This window comes from Callorhinchus milii, unplaced genomic scaffold (genome assembly GCF_018977255.1).
Source record: "Callorhinchus milii isolate IMCB2004 unplaced genomic scaffold, IMCB_Cmil_1.0 Scaffold3, whole genome shotgun sequence".
NCBI classification, from domain to species: domain Eukaryota; kingdom Metazoa; phylum Chordata; class Chondrichthyes; order Chimaeriformes; family Callorhinchidae; genus Callorhinchus; species Callorhinchus milii.
In genome coordinates, this window is record NW_024704744.1 from 18,789,059 (window position 1) to 18,808,301 (window position 19,243).

General features: G+C 38.1%; 1 protein-coding gene across 1 annotated transcript in view; it reads left to right on the forward strand.

Moving 5' to 3' along the window:
• Nucleotides 1-19,243, forward strand: part of atad2b (ATPase family AAA domain containing 2B) — an 82,880-nt gene that overhangs the window by 14,585 nt on the left and 49,052 nt on the right. The window contains exons 2-7 of the mRNA XM_042332785.1: nt 3,206-3,369; nt 4,956-5,005; nt 9,939-10,089; nt 11,968-12,076; nt 17,127-17,256; nt 18,386-18,484. Of these exons, the coding sequence (XP_042188719.1) occupies nt 3,206-3,369; nt 4,956-5,005; nt 9,939-10,089; nt 11,968-12,076; nt 17,127-17,256; nt 18,386-18,484 (703 nt within the window). The remainder of the gene's footprint in view (nt 1-3,205; nt 3,370-4,955; nt 5,006-9,938; nt 10,090-11,967; nt 12,077-17,126; nt 17,257-18,385; nt 18,485-19,243) is intronic.

The window sequence follows — 19,243 nt, forward strand, 5'->3', positions numbered from 1 at the left end:
TTCCTTACTCCACACGCCTAATAATAATCCCTCCGAAAAACCAAAAACAACAATAAATTGGTCATTTTCAATCCACGACTGTTTGTGGGACATTGCTGTGCGCAATTGGCTGCCACGTTCGCCCACAAATATACAATCAATTCACTTTACAGTGTGTTCTGTGAAGCGCTTTGGGACGTCCTCCCGACGTGAAAAGCGCGATATCAAATGCAAGGATTATTATTATTATTATTATGGCGCGGATGTGGGGGAGAAAGGACAGTTCAGGGTCAAACAAGATACCCAGCTTCCTGACTGGCTTAGTGAGTTTGAGTTTGCAGCCGTGGAGGCTGATGCTGCCAGCGCCTGAGGTGCGGAAGCGTTGGCGCGAGCCAATCAGGAGGGCCTCAATCTTGCTGGCATTGAGTTGGAGAAAATTGGCCCTCGTCCAGGATTTGATGTCGGACAGGCAGTCGGTCAGGACGCCAGTAGTCCTGGAGTTCAGGGTGGAGGCAGAGAGGTAGAGTTGGGTGTCATCCGCATACATGTAGAAATTTACCCCATGTCTGCGGATGATGTCACCAAGGGGGAGCATGTAGAGGGTAAAAAGGAGAGGACCGAGGACAGAGCCCTGAGGGACACTGCACGAGACACTGCGGGGGCTTGAGGAGAAGCTGTTTGCCACGTCGAAGTGGAGGCGGTGTGAAAGGTCGGACCTGAACCATTCAAGGACAGAGCCTTGAAGGTTGAGGTGGGAGGAGAGGCAGTGGAGGAGGATTGAGTGGTCCACAGTGTCAAAGACGGCGGAGAGGACGAGGAGGCAGAGGGAGCTCTGGTCACACATGGTCAGGATATCGTTTGTGACCTTGACCAGAGCAGTTTCTGTGCTGTGGGCAGCACGGAAACCTGACTGGAGGGGTTCATGGAGGGAGTGAGAGGAGAGGAAAGAGCGAAGCTGGGAGGCGACGGCTCTCTCAAGGACCTTGGATAGAAAGGGTAGATTTGAGATGGGCAAGTAGCTAGATAGCTGTGACGGGTCAAGGGACGGTTTCTTCAGGGTGGGGGTGATGATGGCTGTTTTGAGCGGGGAAGGAACAGTGCCAGATGACAGGGAGAAGTTAATGATGTCCGCGACTAGTGGGGCAAGGAGGTGGACAATCGAGTACAAAACTCTTGTTCTTACCTTCAAGTTCCTCCACGGTCTTGCTCCCCCCCCTCCCCCCAACTCTTCGACCTCATAACCCCACATCAGCCTGTCCGCTCTCTCCGTTTGGCGGACACCGGCCTACTTCAGGTCCCCCGCACTTCCGTCCCACCATTGGCAGTCGGGCATTCAGCACCTCTGCCCCCACACTCTGGAACTTTATCCTGGAATCCATCCACCTCATCGCCTCTCTTGCCTCCTTCGAGTCCCGTCTGAAGACCTTCCTCTTCCACTGTGCCTTCGGCCACCCTCCCAACCCCCCCACCGTCGCCCCTTCTGATCCCTAGCTCGGGTCCAAAACCTGATTGTCCAACCAACGCCCTGGGACATCTTTCCGACGTGAAGGGCGCTATACAAGTGTAATTTGTTGTTGTTTTATGATGCAGGTTTTCCCATTCAAGTGGTTTTGAATCCTAAAATCATATCCCAAACTACATTCACAAATATTGTTTTTTGTTAAAAACAATTATACAGTAAGCCAGTTGAATAAAACTAACAGTGGTGTGGCAGTCATAAGGAAGGTCTAAAATGTGATGAGTTACAAGGCTATTAAGTTGTGTGGCTGGCTTCATGAATGTGATAAAACACAGTATTGATCTTGTTCCCATCAAGCATCCTCAGAAACCATTAGCCTCTTAATGGAAAATACTCCCTTTCATATTGAATGTACTACATAGATCAATTGAATAACAATGTTACTCATGCTTCCATTAATGGTGATGCATTAATTGTTGTTATTTTGAAGACTGAAAATGTGTTACTATTTGAATTTTCAGATCACCACACCTTTTTCAAAGACTGAGCAATCTGCTGATCATCTAGATTGCAAACAGTCTTAATATAACAGAATTTAGATTACTTATAGGCCTTTCACGTCGGGAGATTGTCTCAAAGGACTTTCATTAGTGGCCATTAATGGTCAAAAATCAACAGAAGAGTTAACGAAAATCCATGTGCATTGCATACCAGTTCCATGCATTGATGTATCTTTGAGGGAGTTCAGATTACTATTTTACTGATGACCACAAAGAATATGCTTTTATTTCTATTCTCTTATAATAACATAGCTGTATCTGGCACTGAGAATGCAGTACAACTTCTACATCTCTGATAATCGATGCAAAGATTCATTCCTTGTTCTTGTTCTTTGAGGGATCTTTCTGGATTTACTCCTAGGTTTACAGTATCCTTTTGTGTCTGTTTATTCACTAGATTATAGATTAATATACCGTAGTTGACATCTTTACTTGTAATTCAGTACTTTGAAGTTCCTATCATTCACAAGGCATATCAGTGATTATCAGCACAAAATATGTCAGTTGTTCACCTTGAAAGATTAAATCAGTTGATTTTAGTGGAAAGTCGTAACCGCTATAAATAATCCACCTGGTTGGTGAGTTGGTTTATTAGGTTTAAGTGTTATTTCTCATTTTTTTAAATAAAGATTTGCTTATATCATTTCTCATCTGGATAACTGACATTTTGGCACAGTGTTGCCTAAAGATTCAAAGTTGAGTCTATTTGCATTTCATAGAAGCTGACGCTCAAACCAGGGCTGGGAAGTGCTGCACTGTCAGAGGTTCTGTCTTTCAGATGAGACATTAAAGTTCAAGACATACTTCTTTGACCATGCATTCGGTCATCTTTCCCGTCCTCTCTCTGTTCAGCTCTCATCCTCCTGTTTGGGTGCCCACAATTGTTCTGACATGAAAGGTTGCTACATACATGTATATTGTGTTGTAATCCAAAGTCTTGTCTGCCTGTTCAGGTAGATGCTAAAGATCCCATGCCATTAGTTTAAAAGAGAATAATTTCTTTTGGAGAGATGGATGGCAATCCTCCACGTAAAATTGGTCATTCATTGTTGTGACATTGCTGTGTACAAATTAGCTGCTGTGTTTGTCTACGAATACACTATAAGTACGCTTTATGGAAAAATCCTGTGAACTGTTTTGAGACATCTCCAGTATAAGGTGCTGTATCAAATCTAAGGATTATTAATACGCTTTTATTTTCCAACAGGACAATGGTAATGATGATGCAAGTTTGAGTGATAGCCAGATTGAACCACCAGCAAAACGTAGGCGAAGGAATGCAGACACAGTTTCTAGTGACCTTTCAGCTGATCGCAGTCCCCATAACAGTGGTCCAGCCGAAGAATGGCGCGGCACACCGAGACCATCCAGGTGAGCTGGACTCTTCATGTTACAGGAGAGAGAGTGGATGGATTGAGTAACGTAATATTGATGCTTTGTATTTCTTCAAGTTTTTTTTTGCAACTCGTATTTCCAATGGTAAACTGGTATTTCTAGATTCATTTGTGTGGAAAATTCTTTTAATTATAAGTTGAACCCAAAGTTTTATCTACATACTACAGGGCAGATTTTTTTTGAAAAAGTACTGTATGTGACCCTGCATATGCAATGACTATGCTAAATAATTATCTTTCGTTTTTCACATTGCATATACTTTTTTCTACAGAATTGAGATAAGCATTCCAGCAGTTTCACTAGCCACCATCAGGGAGCTATCTGAACAAGCTCTCTGTCAGAACAGGGAGGCTAGCAATAACTTTAGTATTGTCAGTATTGCAAGATCCAGCTGACCAAAAAAAAGTATTGCAAAGCGAATATGCTTACAGTGCATAACTGACAAAAACAACACGCTCAGACTGTATTGTGGAGCCTGGAGGATTGCTACGATCTGTTATGGCATCTAGCCACACATGCTCACCTGATGAGAAGTAACTTTTTTTNATATATACACAGAGGATTGTTAGAATGTTGAAGGCTTTATCACAGATGGCTGTTGAAGCTGAGTAACACTATTTATTTCTAAGGACATTTTACAAATGCTTAAAGAAAAATAATATTCTGGAAAACTGAGATTAGAATAGATAGGTCCAGGACAAACACGGTGGGGCCGAATGGCTTCTTTCTGCACAGTAAACTTTCTTTGATTCTATAATGTTTATTATTGGGCAATCATTTGTGCTGGTTTCAATTTTTACACAAATACACATTACAAAATACGCACAAATACCTAATGAAATTGTCAACCAAATATATATTGCTAATAAAATTAAATGAGCATTATATCTCCATAAAAATCTTCTGCATATAACCACAGAATCTTGTTTAATTGCGTAACTAACCTATTCTTACATCCCTATAGTATTGTGAGAGCTGAACAATTATACGATTAATTTCAGTTTTCCCATTGTTATTCCATTTTTGATTTGCACAAATATTAAACTTTAAATTGCGGAATCTAGCTGACGTGATGAAGAAAATACATGTTTAACAAGTAGGCAAACCTTGGATATTCTTGCTGGTTTCTTAAAAAGTTATTTTCTAAAATTAGGATTAGCCAGATGGACTGAGATATGTCTTCCTTGTTCTTTATATTCCTATATGTCTTTGATTTGACCAATAATTTATTTTAAAGTGTATTTTGTTGAAAGTCTTGTATCCAGTTCTTTGATAATATTTCTAATCCAGAAGACCTGCTTGCATCTAATTAAATCAGAGTACATGGATCTATCATTAGCTCCAAATCAGAGTTCATAACAAAGACTATACTTTTTGTTTTAGGGGTGTGTAGCAGAGCTGAATTTTGTGTAAAATAATTGATTTGATCCAGTAAAATTTGACTAGGTCTTTGAGGCACACAGATCTAAGGCAATTAAGAACTATTAAGCATAGAACTAGAGGATGCAGATAACCTACTATTTTATACAAATTGCTCCAATAGTCTTTGGGTTGTTTTTCAGATTATCTACTCGTGCAGGTGCTTCAATACAAAATGGACATAGTAGTTTGGGTAAGTTCCTGAAATGCTCATGTTATAGTGCAGTACAATATTATGAAAGATTGCACATGGATATTATGAAAAAAATAGTTTTTTTGTAGCTGATGGGATCGGTTTCACCCACAAAGTATATAGTCAATCCACTTGCACTATATTCTGTGAAGTACTTTGATAAGACGATAAATCAAATGCAAGTATTAGTATTATTATTGTTATCATCTCTTGGGAGGGGAAAACCTGACAAGAAATGGTTCCTGTTCTGTTCAAGACTATCTGCAATGAGAAAAGGAGATAAGTTGATGATATCTGTAAATTGGCAGGCTATGCAGTATGCTGTTTAAAATAATAATTGAAGTGTATGTTCATCTTGTCTCTTCTCGGGTTGTTTAGAATTTTTTGATCGTATTAAACATATTATCACAGTGCAATTTACTCTTTTGGATCTTCAGTACTTAAATACGATCTCTCCTGAGCCTCTTTAGTTTGAACATTTTCTATGTTGGTAGTCACTCTTTACAATTCAGATGTCTAATTCTATTCCACCAATGCCAAGTCCTGTTTTTAGCCTGTCATTGGGTCTGTTATGCATCATATAGATGCATATGTATTACTGATATGTAATCCATATGTGTGGAGGGAATTATAGGAGCCTTTAATTCTGTGATTAAGAATTAATAGATAGGATCGCTGTAAATTGTATAATAAACCTTTTTATTGGTTTGTAATCACGTAATCAACAATACCTGCGATTCCTTGTTATACACTTTTTTTTATGGCACTTAATAACCAACAGTCACTTCTTTATTTGAAATATTTTAATCCTTTGAATCCCTATCTCCAAATGTGAAAGACAGTCTAAATTTTCCACCATTCATAAAACTAAATTAATTCAAAATACGTCGCCTGTATCCTTACCTGCTCCAAACTCCACATTTTTATTGTTATCCCAGTCTTTGCTCAGTCTAGCTCCTTATTGCAGAACTGATCGATTTTCAGGATCCGCACACACACGCATGTACAAATCACTTAATTTCCTTGCACTTCCTTACCTCTCTGACCTGCTTTCACTGCACTCTACTTGTCCCCTTCACTCAGCAGGCTCCAGCCTCCTGCATGTCACTCATTCCCTCTGCTCTACTATCAGTGGCGATGGTTTCAGTCACTACACACTGAAACTATGTGCTTCAGTCTCTCCCCTTCTTCCTCTTGTCCACCTTGTAATTGCACATGAAGACTTTCCTGTTTGACCTAGCCTTCAGTTTGTTTCTCGCCCCTCCCACCCCCACCACCAGCTTGATGTCAAGCTCCAGCTCTGTTAAGTGCTCTGAGATGCTACCCTGTGTGAACGGTGTTACATAAATGCAAGTTGTTCCTGTTGTTTCCTCAGTGAACATAGATAACAAATTAAAAATACATTGAAGAATTCATGCAAAGCCAAAATTAATGGTTAGTACACAGTTGGAGTTTTGTATGCTGTTTTGGGCACTCACTTTAGGTATGATATCAAGGCCACGGAGAAATTAAGAGATTCACTAGGATGATACTAGGGGTGGGAGGGATTTGAAAAACTGCTATTTAATGACAACATATGAGAAGAGACCTAATAGAGGTATTCAACATTGAGGTTTAATAAGGTAAAGAGAAGAAGCTATTTTAAGCAGTGTTTGAGTCAGAACCTGGAGAGCATTCATTTAAGGTCATTGCTAAGACAGCAGTGGGAGAGATCAGCAGATTTTTTTCGCAATAAGTTATTAGGACATGAAATGCACAGCCAAACACAGTGGTTGAAATAACATGCACAACCAAAAGCTGTGGTTGAATATTTTTTAAAAAATAGCTTTAAAATAATAGCTTTTAAAACAATCATAGTTATCAGACACCATTTGGGGTGGGGAAGTATGGGGAAAGGACCAAAGAGTGGAACCATATGTTCTTTCAGAGAGTTCACACGGGCATGATTTTACGTCCAATTTGGGATCCTAAAATTTCCTTAACTGAATGTTTGCTGATAGTTATACAAGCCTTTCTTGTTCTGTTTCAAATTCGCTTCAACCTTAATATTTTCTATTTTAATTCTCCTGATCAGTCTTTTAGGATTCTTTGTCATTTTTGTCTAGTTTTCTTTTCTACCTAAATTGAGGAATGTTCTATTTTTGTCCTTTTCTCCATTTTTAATATCCCTTGTTTCCGCAATAATTTCCTTCTCTCTGCTGCACTTCTTGCCAGTGATATACTTTGTATTTGTATTGTCAGCATTGAATTCTTGTTAGCATTCCATGTTATTTATTTATTGTTATTTCTTCCTTCCCCTTCTAACAATTTGATCCATTCTGGCCTCTTTAATTTGTACTTAATTCCCTCAAAAATTTGCATTTCTGTGTTGAACATCTGACCTAGATAGCAAGCCTAAATCCATTGCATTTTGATCATTATTTGCTGTGTGGTCTTTCACTGTAACCTACTCTACTATTTGCATAATATCCAATCTAATGTCACCTCTCCTAATGATTTTGGTCTTGTAGCAGTCCAACATCCTATCCAGAAACACATTTTTGCTATTTTTAGATTGTTTGATTTCCATACCCAATTTATTTTAAGAATAAAGATCAGATCTAATGATTCTTCCTTAGATGGCCTGTACAAATCCTAATAGTTAGTTTCTTCACCTGAATATTGCTTGCTACAAAGTTTAAAATTTACCTGAATCTGTTTCAGAATAGTCTTGTTTTGTCTTTTCTCTTGCACATAAAAAGCACCACCCCTCCTTTTTACTGCAGAACAATCAGTGTTCCTGCACGTATCAACGAGGGATAATACTTGGGATGAGTGGGTTTACTTATGAAGAGCAACTAGAGAAACTGACTGGTTTCCCTAAAACAGAGAAGGTTGAAAGGAGAACTGGTAAAGGTTTTTAATAATATTAATAATGCCCGCATTTGTGATATAATAATAATCCTTGCATTTGATATGGCGTTTTTCACATCTTCTAGACGTTTCAAAGCGCTTCATAGAATAGACTGTAAAGTGAATTGACCGTATATTTGTGGGCGAAACGTGGCAGTCAATTGCGCACAGCAGTGTCCCGCAAACAGTCGTGGACTGAAAATGACCAATTTATTATTTTTTTTGTTTTGGATGGATTATTATTGTCCCACAAATGGCTAAGGCGATATATATATATATATAAAAATATATATACAATATATATATTATGTGTGTATATATATATAGAAATGGATATAGCGCCTTATCATGTCTTCAAGACATCTCAAAGTGCTTCACAGGATATATTTTAAAGTGTAGTAACTATTTTGTGGGTGAAAAACAGCAGCCAATTGTGTACAGCAGTGTCCCATAAATAATATTATTGTTATTGTTACTATTTTCTTATTACGTTTATTAATCTGAGGACTTTTGATAATGTAAACAGAAAAATAATTTCCACTTGTCAGTAAGTCAAAAACTAGAGGACATATCTAAAGTTATTGCCAAAAGAGTATATTGTTAGTCGATTGGGGGATTGCTTTTCCAGGGCTAATAATTCCTTAAAAAAANTAATAATAAATTGGTCACTTCAATCCACAACTGTTTGTGGGACACTGTTGTGTGCAATTGGCTGCCAAGTTTTGCCCACAGATATATAGTCAATTCACTTTACAGTACAGTATATTCTGTGAAACGTTTTGAGACGCCTCAAAGATGTGATAAGGCGCTATATCAAATGCAAGTACTATTATCATTATTATTAAGTGGATTCACTGTGTATTTTGGGGAGAGAAACGCAGCAGTCAATTTCACACAGCAATGTCCCACAAACAGCCGTGGACCAAGCTACCAATTTTTTTTATTAGGGATTATTACTTCCAGAAAGCAATCCGCCAATCAAATAATAAACGGGTTCCTACTTACTGCTAGGTAAACCGAGGCGTGTGGAGTAAGGAAACTTGCCTAAGATTTCGCCCCACCCAGCAATCAAACCTGGGTCTTCTCGCTTGCGAGGCGAGCTTGATAACCACTGTGCTATGGGACTCAATTATAACCACCCACTGAAAAGTAGTTCCTTCTGAACTCCCTTTTAGATCTGCTAGTGCCTATGACATTTATACCCACTTGTTTTGGACTCAACAACAACAAGATTACATTTGTATAACGCCTTTCACGTCAGGAGGACATCCCAAGGCGCTGGCAATAAACAAAACCAGCGATAAACAAAAACAGAATGTTATTGTTTATCGCTATCACCTTATAGATCTTGTTAAACCTTTTATAATTGTAATTACCTCCATCAAACAAAGAATGGGCAAAATGGCCTTTCTGCCCCATCCTCACTTTACATAATTGTTAGGCAAGTTTCCATGCTGCCAGTAATATCATAATCTTTTCCAGCGTAGACTTCCAAATCTTCAATTTTATTCCCAAGACTTCTAGCATTTGTGTACAAAATTGTGCAGCACCATTACACTCGTATCCTGATTTTTATAATGTATATAATATGTGCACTTTCATGTACCTTTACATTCATATCCCAATAGTCCACTCTCCTAGTTATATCAGGGACCTGCATATATATTGCCAGTCGCTATTGTTTCCTCGACTCCTATCATTTGTAGTTTCTATTTTTCTAATACCCTCACTGTTTTTGGTCTACATCTGACTAGTTTACTCTTCCCAGCCTACTTTATCCTCCCTGTGAAGACATTGGTACCATTAACGTTCAAGTGAAGCCCACCTGAATAGCTTCTCCATGCCCTGGAATTTGTGCCAGTGTTGGAAGAAATCTGAATTTCCTCCCTTCTTTCATAGAAATGCTAATGGTATTTTGCTCTGCTTCTCACTACTACTGGTCATATTTGTGGTCATAAACACAAATCATCTTATAGATTACAACACAGTATTCAATTAAAATAACAAGCTCTATTTAGTAATCAATTGTTGTGTTGAAAAGTTCTCAGAACTGGAAACCGACGGGAAGCCCAAGAGGATGGGGATCACTCGCTCATGAATGGAGATTCGGAAGTTAGGAGAAGTGGACGGGCAAGGAGAAACAAGTTTGAAACCCTTAACCAGAGCCTGCTGTTTGATCAGTTAGTGAACAGGTACTGTAACTTTGTATTACTTCTGTGTTTTATGAGGTGAATTTAGTCTTTTTTTAGATACAATGATGAATAAAATGGGTGAAGCAGAAGGGGCATCTGTTCTTCTTAAATATTGCAATCTTTGCCATCTTGTCAGGGAACCCTGTAGCGCAGAAATTAGAGGACATGCACTCATCTGACTGATTGAAACAGTTTAAAGTTCATACCACACAATTGCCCATTATTCAGCATTAATTGACCAATTTCACTTAGAGAGACCACAAAAAACGACTAAAGTGGGCAATGGGTCAAGGATGCTCTTCTGAGGTTCAGATTAAAAGCAATTTGTAGTACATAGGTGAGAGAGCATTGCTTTCTGTCTTTAATGTTTGAGTTTGAACCTGGGTGATAAGCGTGATAAAAAGTTCCATTTCCTATGGGGTGATGTGCCTCTCCCTTGAAAGCAGAAAACTCCCTTTTGTAAAATTTACAGTGTTGTATAATCTAAATACTACCAACCACACATAAGCAATTGATTGATATTTATTGAATAATCTAATAAAATGTTTACAAAGCATTTTCAGCTTTTTCACTTGATATTATTTGCAACTGCTGAACATATTTGCCATGAACTTACTTGGTGGAGCCTGAATCCAGTATAAAGAGCTCTTATTGACTGATGTCTTTCCTTCACAATCTGATGTCGACCTTCATAAACTGTCACTGGGCAACAAGGGCAAGACATGAACATGGATTCAGAATTGGCTGACGGGAAGGAAGCAGAGGGTTGGAGGGGAGCTAGGTAAACATTAAGGGGAGAGAGGAGGTATAAAGCAGGTTGCCTCAGTATTGGGGCACTTCTGTTCCTTATTTACATTATTGACCTGGATTCTTAGATCTAATGTAATGTAGCTACAATTGCAGATGACACCCAGTTAGAAAGAACTGTAGAATCAGAAGAGGCAGCAGAGGTCTTGCAGAGGGAGCTTGATAGGATAATCATATAGGTAAATGAAGCTTAATACAGATAAATAATAATTACAGCGCCTTGGGACGTCCTCCCGACGTGCAAAGCGCTATACAAATGTAATGTTGTTGTTGTTAATACAGATAAATGCAAGGTACTACATACAGGAAGTAACAGTAGGAAACAAATGTACTAGTTGCAAAGGGGGAAGCAGAAAGAGATCCAAGGGTGTCAGCTGTCTAATTGCACATCATGTCAAAACAGTGAGCTTCAATAAACAAGGCAAACATGGTGCTGGATTATAATGCCAAATTAGTTGAGTTCAGAGTCCTGAAAGTCATAACTATATGGTACTCTGGTCAAGCTGCGTACAGAGTACTGTATATACATCTGGTCACAGCAACATAAGGGTTGTAGAGGCAATGCAGAGGAGAGCAATCAGGATGATTCCCCAGTGTTGGGGCAATGAGCTAGTCTTGAAAGGAGACAATTCAGAGGGGACCTTTATGTAGGTATACAACATTTTAAGTGTGATTGAGAAAGTAAATCCAGAACAATACTTTCAGATGTACTGAGACAGGAGAACAAGAAAACGCAGGTTTAGAGTTGCAAAACACAATTTCAGGACAGAAACCACAAATATTTACCACAAGAGGGTAATTAACAACTGGAACAGGTTACCAGGAAATATATAACAGGAATTATATTTAATCTCATCCTTCCAGAATACGATTAAGTATAAGGATTATTAAATGTTTGAAGTGCTTTCTTCACCTGAACCTTTATTTATGAACTCTTGTGATGTTGTGAAGTTGTATCTTTAATGCTAGTATGTAAATGGACAATCTAGTTTGTTTATCTTTTATTGTAGATTACAATTACTTTCAAACAAATATAGTCTTGTCTTCATTCTTGCATTACTATTACCCCAGTACTGCAGAGGCTGTATTACAAGAAATGGATAACATCACCAGCAACATTAGGCAGAATCGAAGGCCTGGAGAAGTGGAGCGCCTTAGGATGTGGGCAGATACAGAGTTTGTGAGTTTTTATAATTCTATAATTGGGTTGACACATGAAATGCAGTGGTTTATTCTGGTCCTGCAAATTTCTATGTTCGTAAAGCTATGGGTGATTTCCCGAATTGGTAGAAAATACTTTTGAATATTTGGTTTTAAGTGTAGGAAAGAGAGTACTTTAAATATATATGTATGACCTGAAATATGTCAGTTTTTTTAATAAAAGGATTGGTTTTGTTGTAGTTATTTTAAAATTTAAACTGATTTTCCTCTCTAGAAATATGCCATTTTGGATTTGTAGATTCAGCAGTCAGAAATTGGGTGTAATGGAAAGAAGCTGTAAATAAACGGTTGTATGTCGATGACAACACAGAATGGTTTTCTGCTGAGTTTGCAGGCCAGAAAAGTTGGGGGGGTGAGGGAAAGAAAGTATATTTGCATAAATTTATAATTGTTTCCTCATGGCTGGAGATTGTAAATTGTTTTTTTGCTTAGCCTAAACGTGAACAGGATATCACAATGGAGTTTTGTTATAAGGAAGTAGTTAAAATCCAAACCTGCCTTATAACAATAGCCGAATAGCCAGTTTCAATGTGCCAGCCAGCTCTCCTGCTTACAAATACCAACCTTTGTTTCATCAAATTGCCACTATCTTTGCAGGACATTATTGTGCTGGACATCAGGAAATGATGCTAGTGACAACCTAATGACCCAAAGTTAGCCGTTGGTTCCACTCGTGCACACTGAATGGGGTACACCCATTTGCATTATAAATGAGCTTGTGCTATAATGAAGCACATTAGCATGGTCTGGAGTGCACTTCAGAAATATAATTTTTCTTCTCAACCTTTTCTTTAAGACACAGACCTCCACTCTTATTTCTGGGTTCTGCAGAAGGCAACAAGAAGGGCAAAATTAAATATTGATGCTGAAGATGTGTCAAGGATGTGGTGCTAGTTATTCAACCTTTATTAAACACATGTGCACATATGAGGCACTTATCCATCATGATTCTTTGCTAAAATAATAATAATCCTTGCATTTGATATGCAGGACTTTTTGAAGTTCTGCCTGAAAGCCTTCCTCTCTGACTGTGTTTATGGCCACCTCCCCCCCACCATCACCAGCTAGGAGTCAGATTCTGCCACTGTTAAGCGCTTCTGAGACACTACCCTGCGTGAAGGGCACTATATAAGTGCAGGTTGTTGTGTATTTCACATCAGCTAGATGTTCTATAGTGCTTCATAGGATTTACTGTGAAGTGAGGTGACTACTTTTAGATGAGCACGCAGCCCAGTTGCGACCAGCAGTATCCCACAAATGTCTATGAAGAGAATGACCAATTTTATCTGGGGGATTGTTGGTCAGGACACTGTGCGAAACTCCCTTCTCTTTGTTTTGAATAGTGCCGTGGATCTTTAAATATCTTCCTGGACAGTTAGAAGGGGCGTTGGATTAATGCATCAGCTAAAGGATGGAATAAAGAAATTATTCCTTTTAAATCCAGTTTTTCAGCTATGATGTAATTTCATTATAATACAATAAAAGTATTTATAAACATCTTCACATTTTTTCTAATATCTGTAAGTAATCTTAAATCTGTATAATCCTACAATTTATTTAATTCTAATGTATTTCCCTCACAAAAACATTTTAACTCCAATTTAATAATTATTATTCTTGCATTGGTTAATGATGCCTCTCTGCCATGCTGGTTTGCCTAGGATACAATTAGATTGGGGCCTGTGTCTTACTCATACATCCCAGTATCTGATGCCAGCACTCTAATATGGTATGTTGGATGCAAAATATTTTTTCTACTTGTTTTCCAGTCATCCTCTTTCAGATTCTTTATTTTCCATGCTTGTTCAAATTTCTCTTGTCTCTCCAGCATTCTCCACTTGCCTCCTCCTAAGTGTACCCTTGATTTATTTCTACTGTGATATGGTTTCACGAGTGCCATTCACCCTCACTTAAGTGGTCATTTCCACAGACAGTGGCAACCGATCTGTACCCATGTCTGTTGGCAGGCTCTTTGAATGAGAGGCATTGAACCCAAGCTCAGTCCTATTCTCACTCAACCTATACATCCAAGACATTTCCAGTAGGAACTATTTAGAGTAATCAGAGAGAGGGATTACATTCTTTGGGAGTTGTGTATAATGATTTTGACCATGTATGGGTTTGCACCTGAGCTGCACATTGGATTTGGGAGGGGTGAGGGCCAAGGGGTTTGGGGGAGGGGGAAGGATGACTGAAGGCATAGTAGAAGAGGAAGGTCTTGAGATGGACATTGAGGTGAGGGGAGGGGCGAGGTGAAAGAACTCCAGGATGGAGTTCCAGATAGAGGTAACAGAGATGCTGAAAGCCTGACTGTTGATGGTGGGTTAGGCTTGGTGGGTGCAGTACTTGAAGAAGGCTAGTGTCTTCCATTTCAGCCCATGAGTGTAGAACCTGGGCGATTTTTCCCTACCTGAACGCAATGCTAATTCAACACACAATGCAATTGAAATTGGTTCTACTCTATTTCAAATTTCTCAACCAGTGCAAAGCTCTTAAATCTGTACATTTAACTTAATATGTCATGAAACAAAAGGTGGAAGCTAGTAGCGTGGCTAATTTGTCAATGAACACGTCTATTGTTTGTAAAACTTTACATCCAAATATGTCAGTGTGAAATCTATCCTGTCATTGGTCCACTTGTTTTAGATTATCAGATGGAGATTGTTTTTCTATTGCTTTCGGTAGGGTTTACAAATATATATGTAGATTGATATTACTGCCCATAACAGATTACACAAATTTGCAGGGCTATGGAGTAAGAGCGGGGGAGTGTTACTAGTTGGTAGCTCTTTCAAAGAGCTGGTACAGGCATGATGAGCCGAATGGCCTCCTTCTGTGCTACAACATTCTATGATTCTATGATTACCTCTCATTGTGAAGGAGGTGATCACAGCTGGGATACAGGTCCGTGCACAGTAACAACTCTTCTATTACCTCACCCAAGGTGCCAGTCTTCAAGCTGGAACCTAGACCGTGAGTGTCAACAGGCTACTTGAATATACCAAGCATCACAGCTAAGCCTGGTCCTGTCGTCACATTTAGGTTTTTAAGCATAGGTTGCTGGATAGAAAGCAGGAGATCTTTTTTCATTTCACGTTTTTGTCAGCGGTGTAGGGATCAATTACGATGATTCCTGTTACAAGTTGCCCATTCTTTTCCCTCCCCTGGGCACTTGCATAGCATGCAAGAAGTGATGTCAGCTCTGATAACTAGAAAACAGCCATTTTTCCATACTTTGTTATAATGTGGGCCAGAGACATTGAACCAACCTCCAATACCATATTCAAGTTGGCATTCTTTGCATGTAAATGACATAGAAGTGATATGGTGAATATTAAATTGTTGGCAGCATTATAGCTATTTTTTAGTGAGGCCCAAAGAACTAGGGTCAGGCGAAGATAAGTTAAATCAATGCATATCATGAATTGAACCTAGGACCTTCCTGGTTTGTACCAAGACGTGTGATATTTTACCTTCCCAATTACTGTGGGAGTTCCAAGCCTTGGCCTTTTTACTTGGCATATTTCCAGATCTTTATTGCTTATTGCTCTTTATTTCTAGAATACTTTCAAAGTTCAGCAGTAACTCCGCTGTTTTTACACCCTATCTGAATCCTTGAGTAGCACAATCGCTAACTTATTGTCATTAATCAAGTCAACTCAATAGTAATTGAAAACAAGGGCATCAAAGCAGTCAGTTTTGCTGTTCAGGATTTTAAGAAAATACACATTATTCAGACTTGTTGGGTATCTTTTGCCACTAGAGTTTGTACAGTAAAACTCGTATAAGTCTTATCTTTATAAATTGTATAATCGCTTAAGTCATAGATGCACCTGAATCCCATTCAGTTTCTTGCCAAAAAGCACTTAAGATTTCTTTGGACTAGGAGTATTTTATAAAGCATATCATCTCCTAACTCGTAACACCTCTAATGCTGCTCGCAATGAATTGCGAGAAATGAAGTTCTGATCGACCCTTGCATGTTTACTGGCAGTATTAAAGTACGAATGCTTAGTGTTCCATTTGAAACCGAAACGTGAAAAGAAGTCCTGACCTTTTGCCTCATGCACACTTACCATCTGCATTCAAATATGGGAAATTAAGTCCTTACCTGTTGACGCATGTGCACTTACTGGATGCATTGAAGCATGCACGCACAATGTAGATTATTGATTAAATCTGATTTTTTATGACTTGCACAAGTTTGCCTGTAACTCACACTTTTATGTTATTGTCCTGACTGATACAGTGAGTTTTACTGTACCATTTCCATGTGGCAAAAAACATACTGAAGCATTATATTGCTGGGCAAAGCTCCGTGAACTAATTGTGAATGAATTGTAGTCACAGTGAGGGTTTTCATGAAGCTGAATGAAAAGATCACAAATAATTCCCGTCAGACATGCTTAGCTCATTTATAAAAAAGCTCTTCTGTAAATGTTTACCAGTTTCACATGCTGTATAATATCAGCAACACAGAAATAAACTAAAACGGGTTATCCCGTGGGTGTATTGTAGGGGAGTCTGAGTTCCATAGAGCAAATAGATCAAGTTGCAAGTTCTCTGTTCTCTAACATTTTGCTAACCCATTAATTACTATCAAATAATTATATCTAGCATTGCATTAGTTTTTTTTCCACTGATTGAAACTATTTTGAATATTTTCAAATTATCTCATGTAGTTCTCGTGTAGTTCAGAGAAAAAAATAACATGTTTCCATCCCTTATTTAGGGTCTTAATTTGTTGTGGAGGTTGTGTGTTCAAGGAGAATTCTGGATTTCCAATGCATTTGGTGAAATGGAATTAATATTTGACTAAACAATTAAAAAAAGATGATATTGGCTAAATGTTGTTACAATAAAGTTTCTACTTAATTTTTACTTTTGGCAACCTGGAATTCTTTTAAGTAGTAACAAGTTTTAAAACTGCGACTGAAGTATGCGTAGGTATATGCAGACACTTTTAAAATTTTGTGTAATTGAGAAAAATATGAACAATTAAATCATAGGAGAACATGGATATGTATTCTCGTGTGAAAAGGAAAAGGAAGCCTTTGAGAAGAAATATGTATGGAATGCCTATCCATGTTGAAGAAACTAGTGAAGGAGATGAAGAGGAGGAGGAGGAAGAGGAAGGAAGTGAAGGTATGATACACTAGTTCAACTACATTTGTCATTGATAGATTTTATACAGGCATAAAAATACTGAAGCTAGGTTATATTGTGTTAGTTTAATTTGTTTGAGACATTAAACAGATTAAACTTTTTAATGTTTTGTACCAAAATCTGTTTGTACATCCTTCATGCATTTAACAAGCAAAGGACAATAAACCTCATATGAGACTATTGGAAAAGAGGAGGGAATGTTTCTCGAATTCCTGGCCAATGGTCTTACATATTAATTGAACTAGCACCTCATGTTTTTTTTGTGGAATCTTGCTACAAGTTTGCCTACAAAAAAAAGCTGTCATGATATTTGACGGTGATTAATTCTGATAGACTTTGAGAAATTCAAACTATATAGTGCTAATTCTTTTTTTCTGACCTCAATGACAGTCAAAAATCTCAGAGCTTTTAATGTCTTTTTAGAAGCATTGCTTCAAACCTCTTTAATGGTGACCTGCCTTCAGATTTTCTCCTTTTTCTGTTCAGACCATTCACAGGCTATGATTGAGTGCAAAGGTGGGCAACATGTTCCCAAAGTATTCACCCCTCTGATCAGACCATCAGACCATGGAACCACTAACACCAGTTTGCCTCTTTGTAATTCCTTGTCAAAGTGATATATGTGCATGAGATTGGAAACTTGACCCAGTGTGGTATTGATCATGTTCTCACTATTCTATGATGCATCTCCAACAGACAGTGAAGGCTACTTTCTACTTGTGCTTGGAATTAAATTAGGAAACTATTTTAGATGATTTTTAGTCTTCAGTATAAATGTCCTGAAGAGGGAGAATTATTTTGCTGTATTTTCTTTAAAAACATCTTATTCATGCAGCATTCAAGTTAAGTACAGTAGAAATTGTATATTACTTAACTCGATAGTCAAAGTAGCATTATATGCAAAGGATTGAACATTTTTTGTAACTTACATTGTTGTGACATTTGTTCTACCATAATGGAAGTTAAAATAAAGTGTTCTTACTGATGAGAACATTAAAAAGTTGATGACTTGGTTATTAAATCTCCATTTGATTATGCAAAGTGATGAAGGAAAGCAATTTTGATCTCCATGTACCTGTGTTCATAGAATCTCAGGAGGAAGAAGAGGATGTAGATGAAGCAGAAGAAGCTGAAGAAAATGATAGACCGTACAATCTGAGACAACGGAAGGCAGTGCAGAGATACCAAGCCCCTCCAATAGGTAAAGGTGGCAAAGTAAAGACTGTGATTATAGATATAATTTGTTTTTATTTTAAGCAATTTGTAAATATATAGCTGACATCATTAAATTCTACTTTCTTAAATTTTTTTGCAGCATCTTAAATTTATGCTCTATGAAAAACTAGAACTATAAATGTAGAAACCGATATTAAATGTTATTAATGTTCTGAAGTCTGTCATGGTATATATGTTCCTGATAAGGCAAAATAACAGTTTATTTGAATTTGTTTGGAAAAAAATAATAATATAGAATATAAACTTTCTGCAAAGAGTGTCAAATTAAGCAATCATGTTTGCAAGATATTACTCTGGTCAAGTTGTATAGTAAAATATTAACATTGTTTCAAACATTTGCATGTCTTGTCATTGTTATAAGTTTAACAATGCTTTGAAGTAAATAATAATAATAATAATCCTTGCATTTGGTATAGCGCTTTTCACGTCGGGAGGACGTCCCAAAGCGCTTCACAGAACACACTGTAAAGTGAATTGACTGTGTATTTGTGGGCGAACGCGGCAGCCAATTGCACACAGCAATGTCCCACAAACAGTCGTAGATTGAAAATGATCAATATAGTATTGTTTTTGGTTTTTGGAGGGATTATTATTAGGCGTGTGGAGTAAGGAAACTTGCCCAAGGTTTTGCCCTGCCTGGAATTGAACTCAGGTCTCTCGCTTGCAAAGCGAGTGCTCTAACCACTGAGCTACAGGACTCCTTGGGTCCTTGGGTTTTGATTGC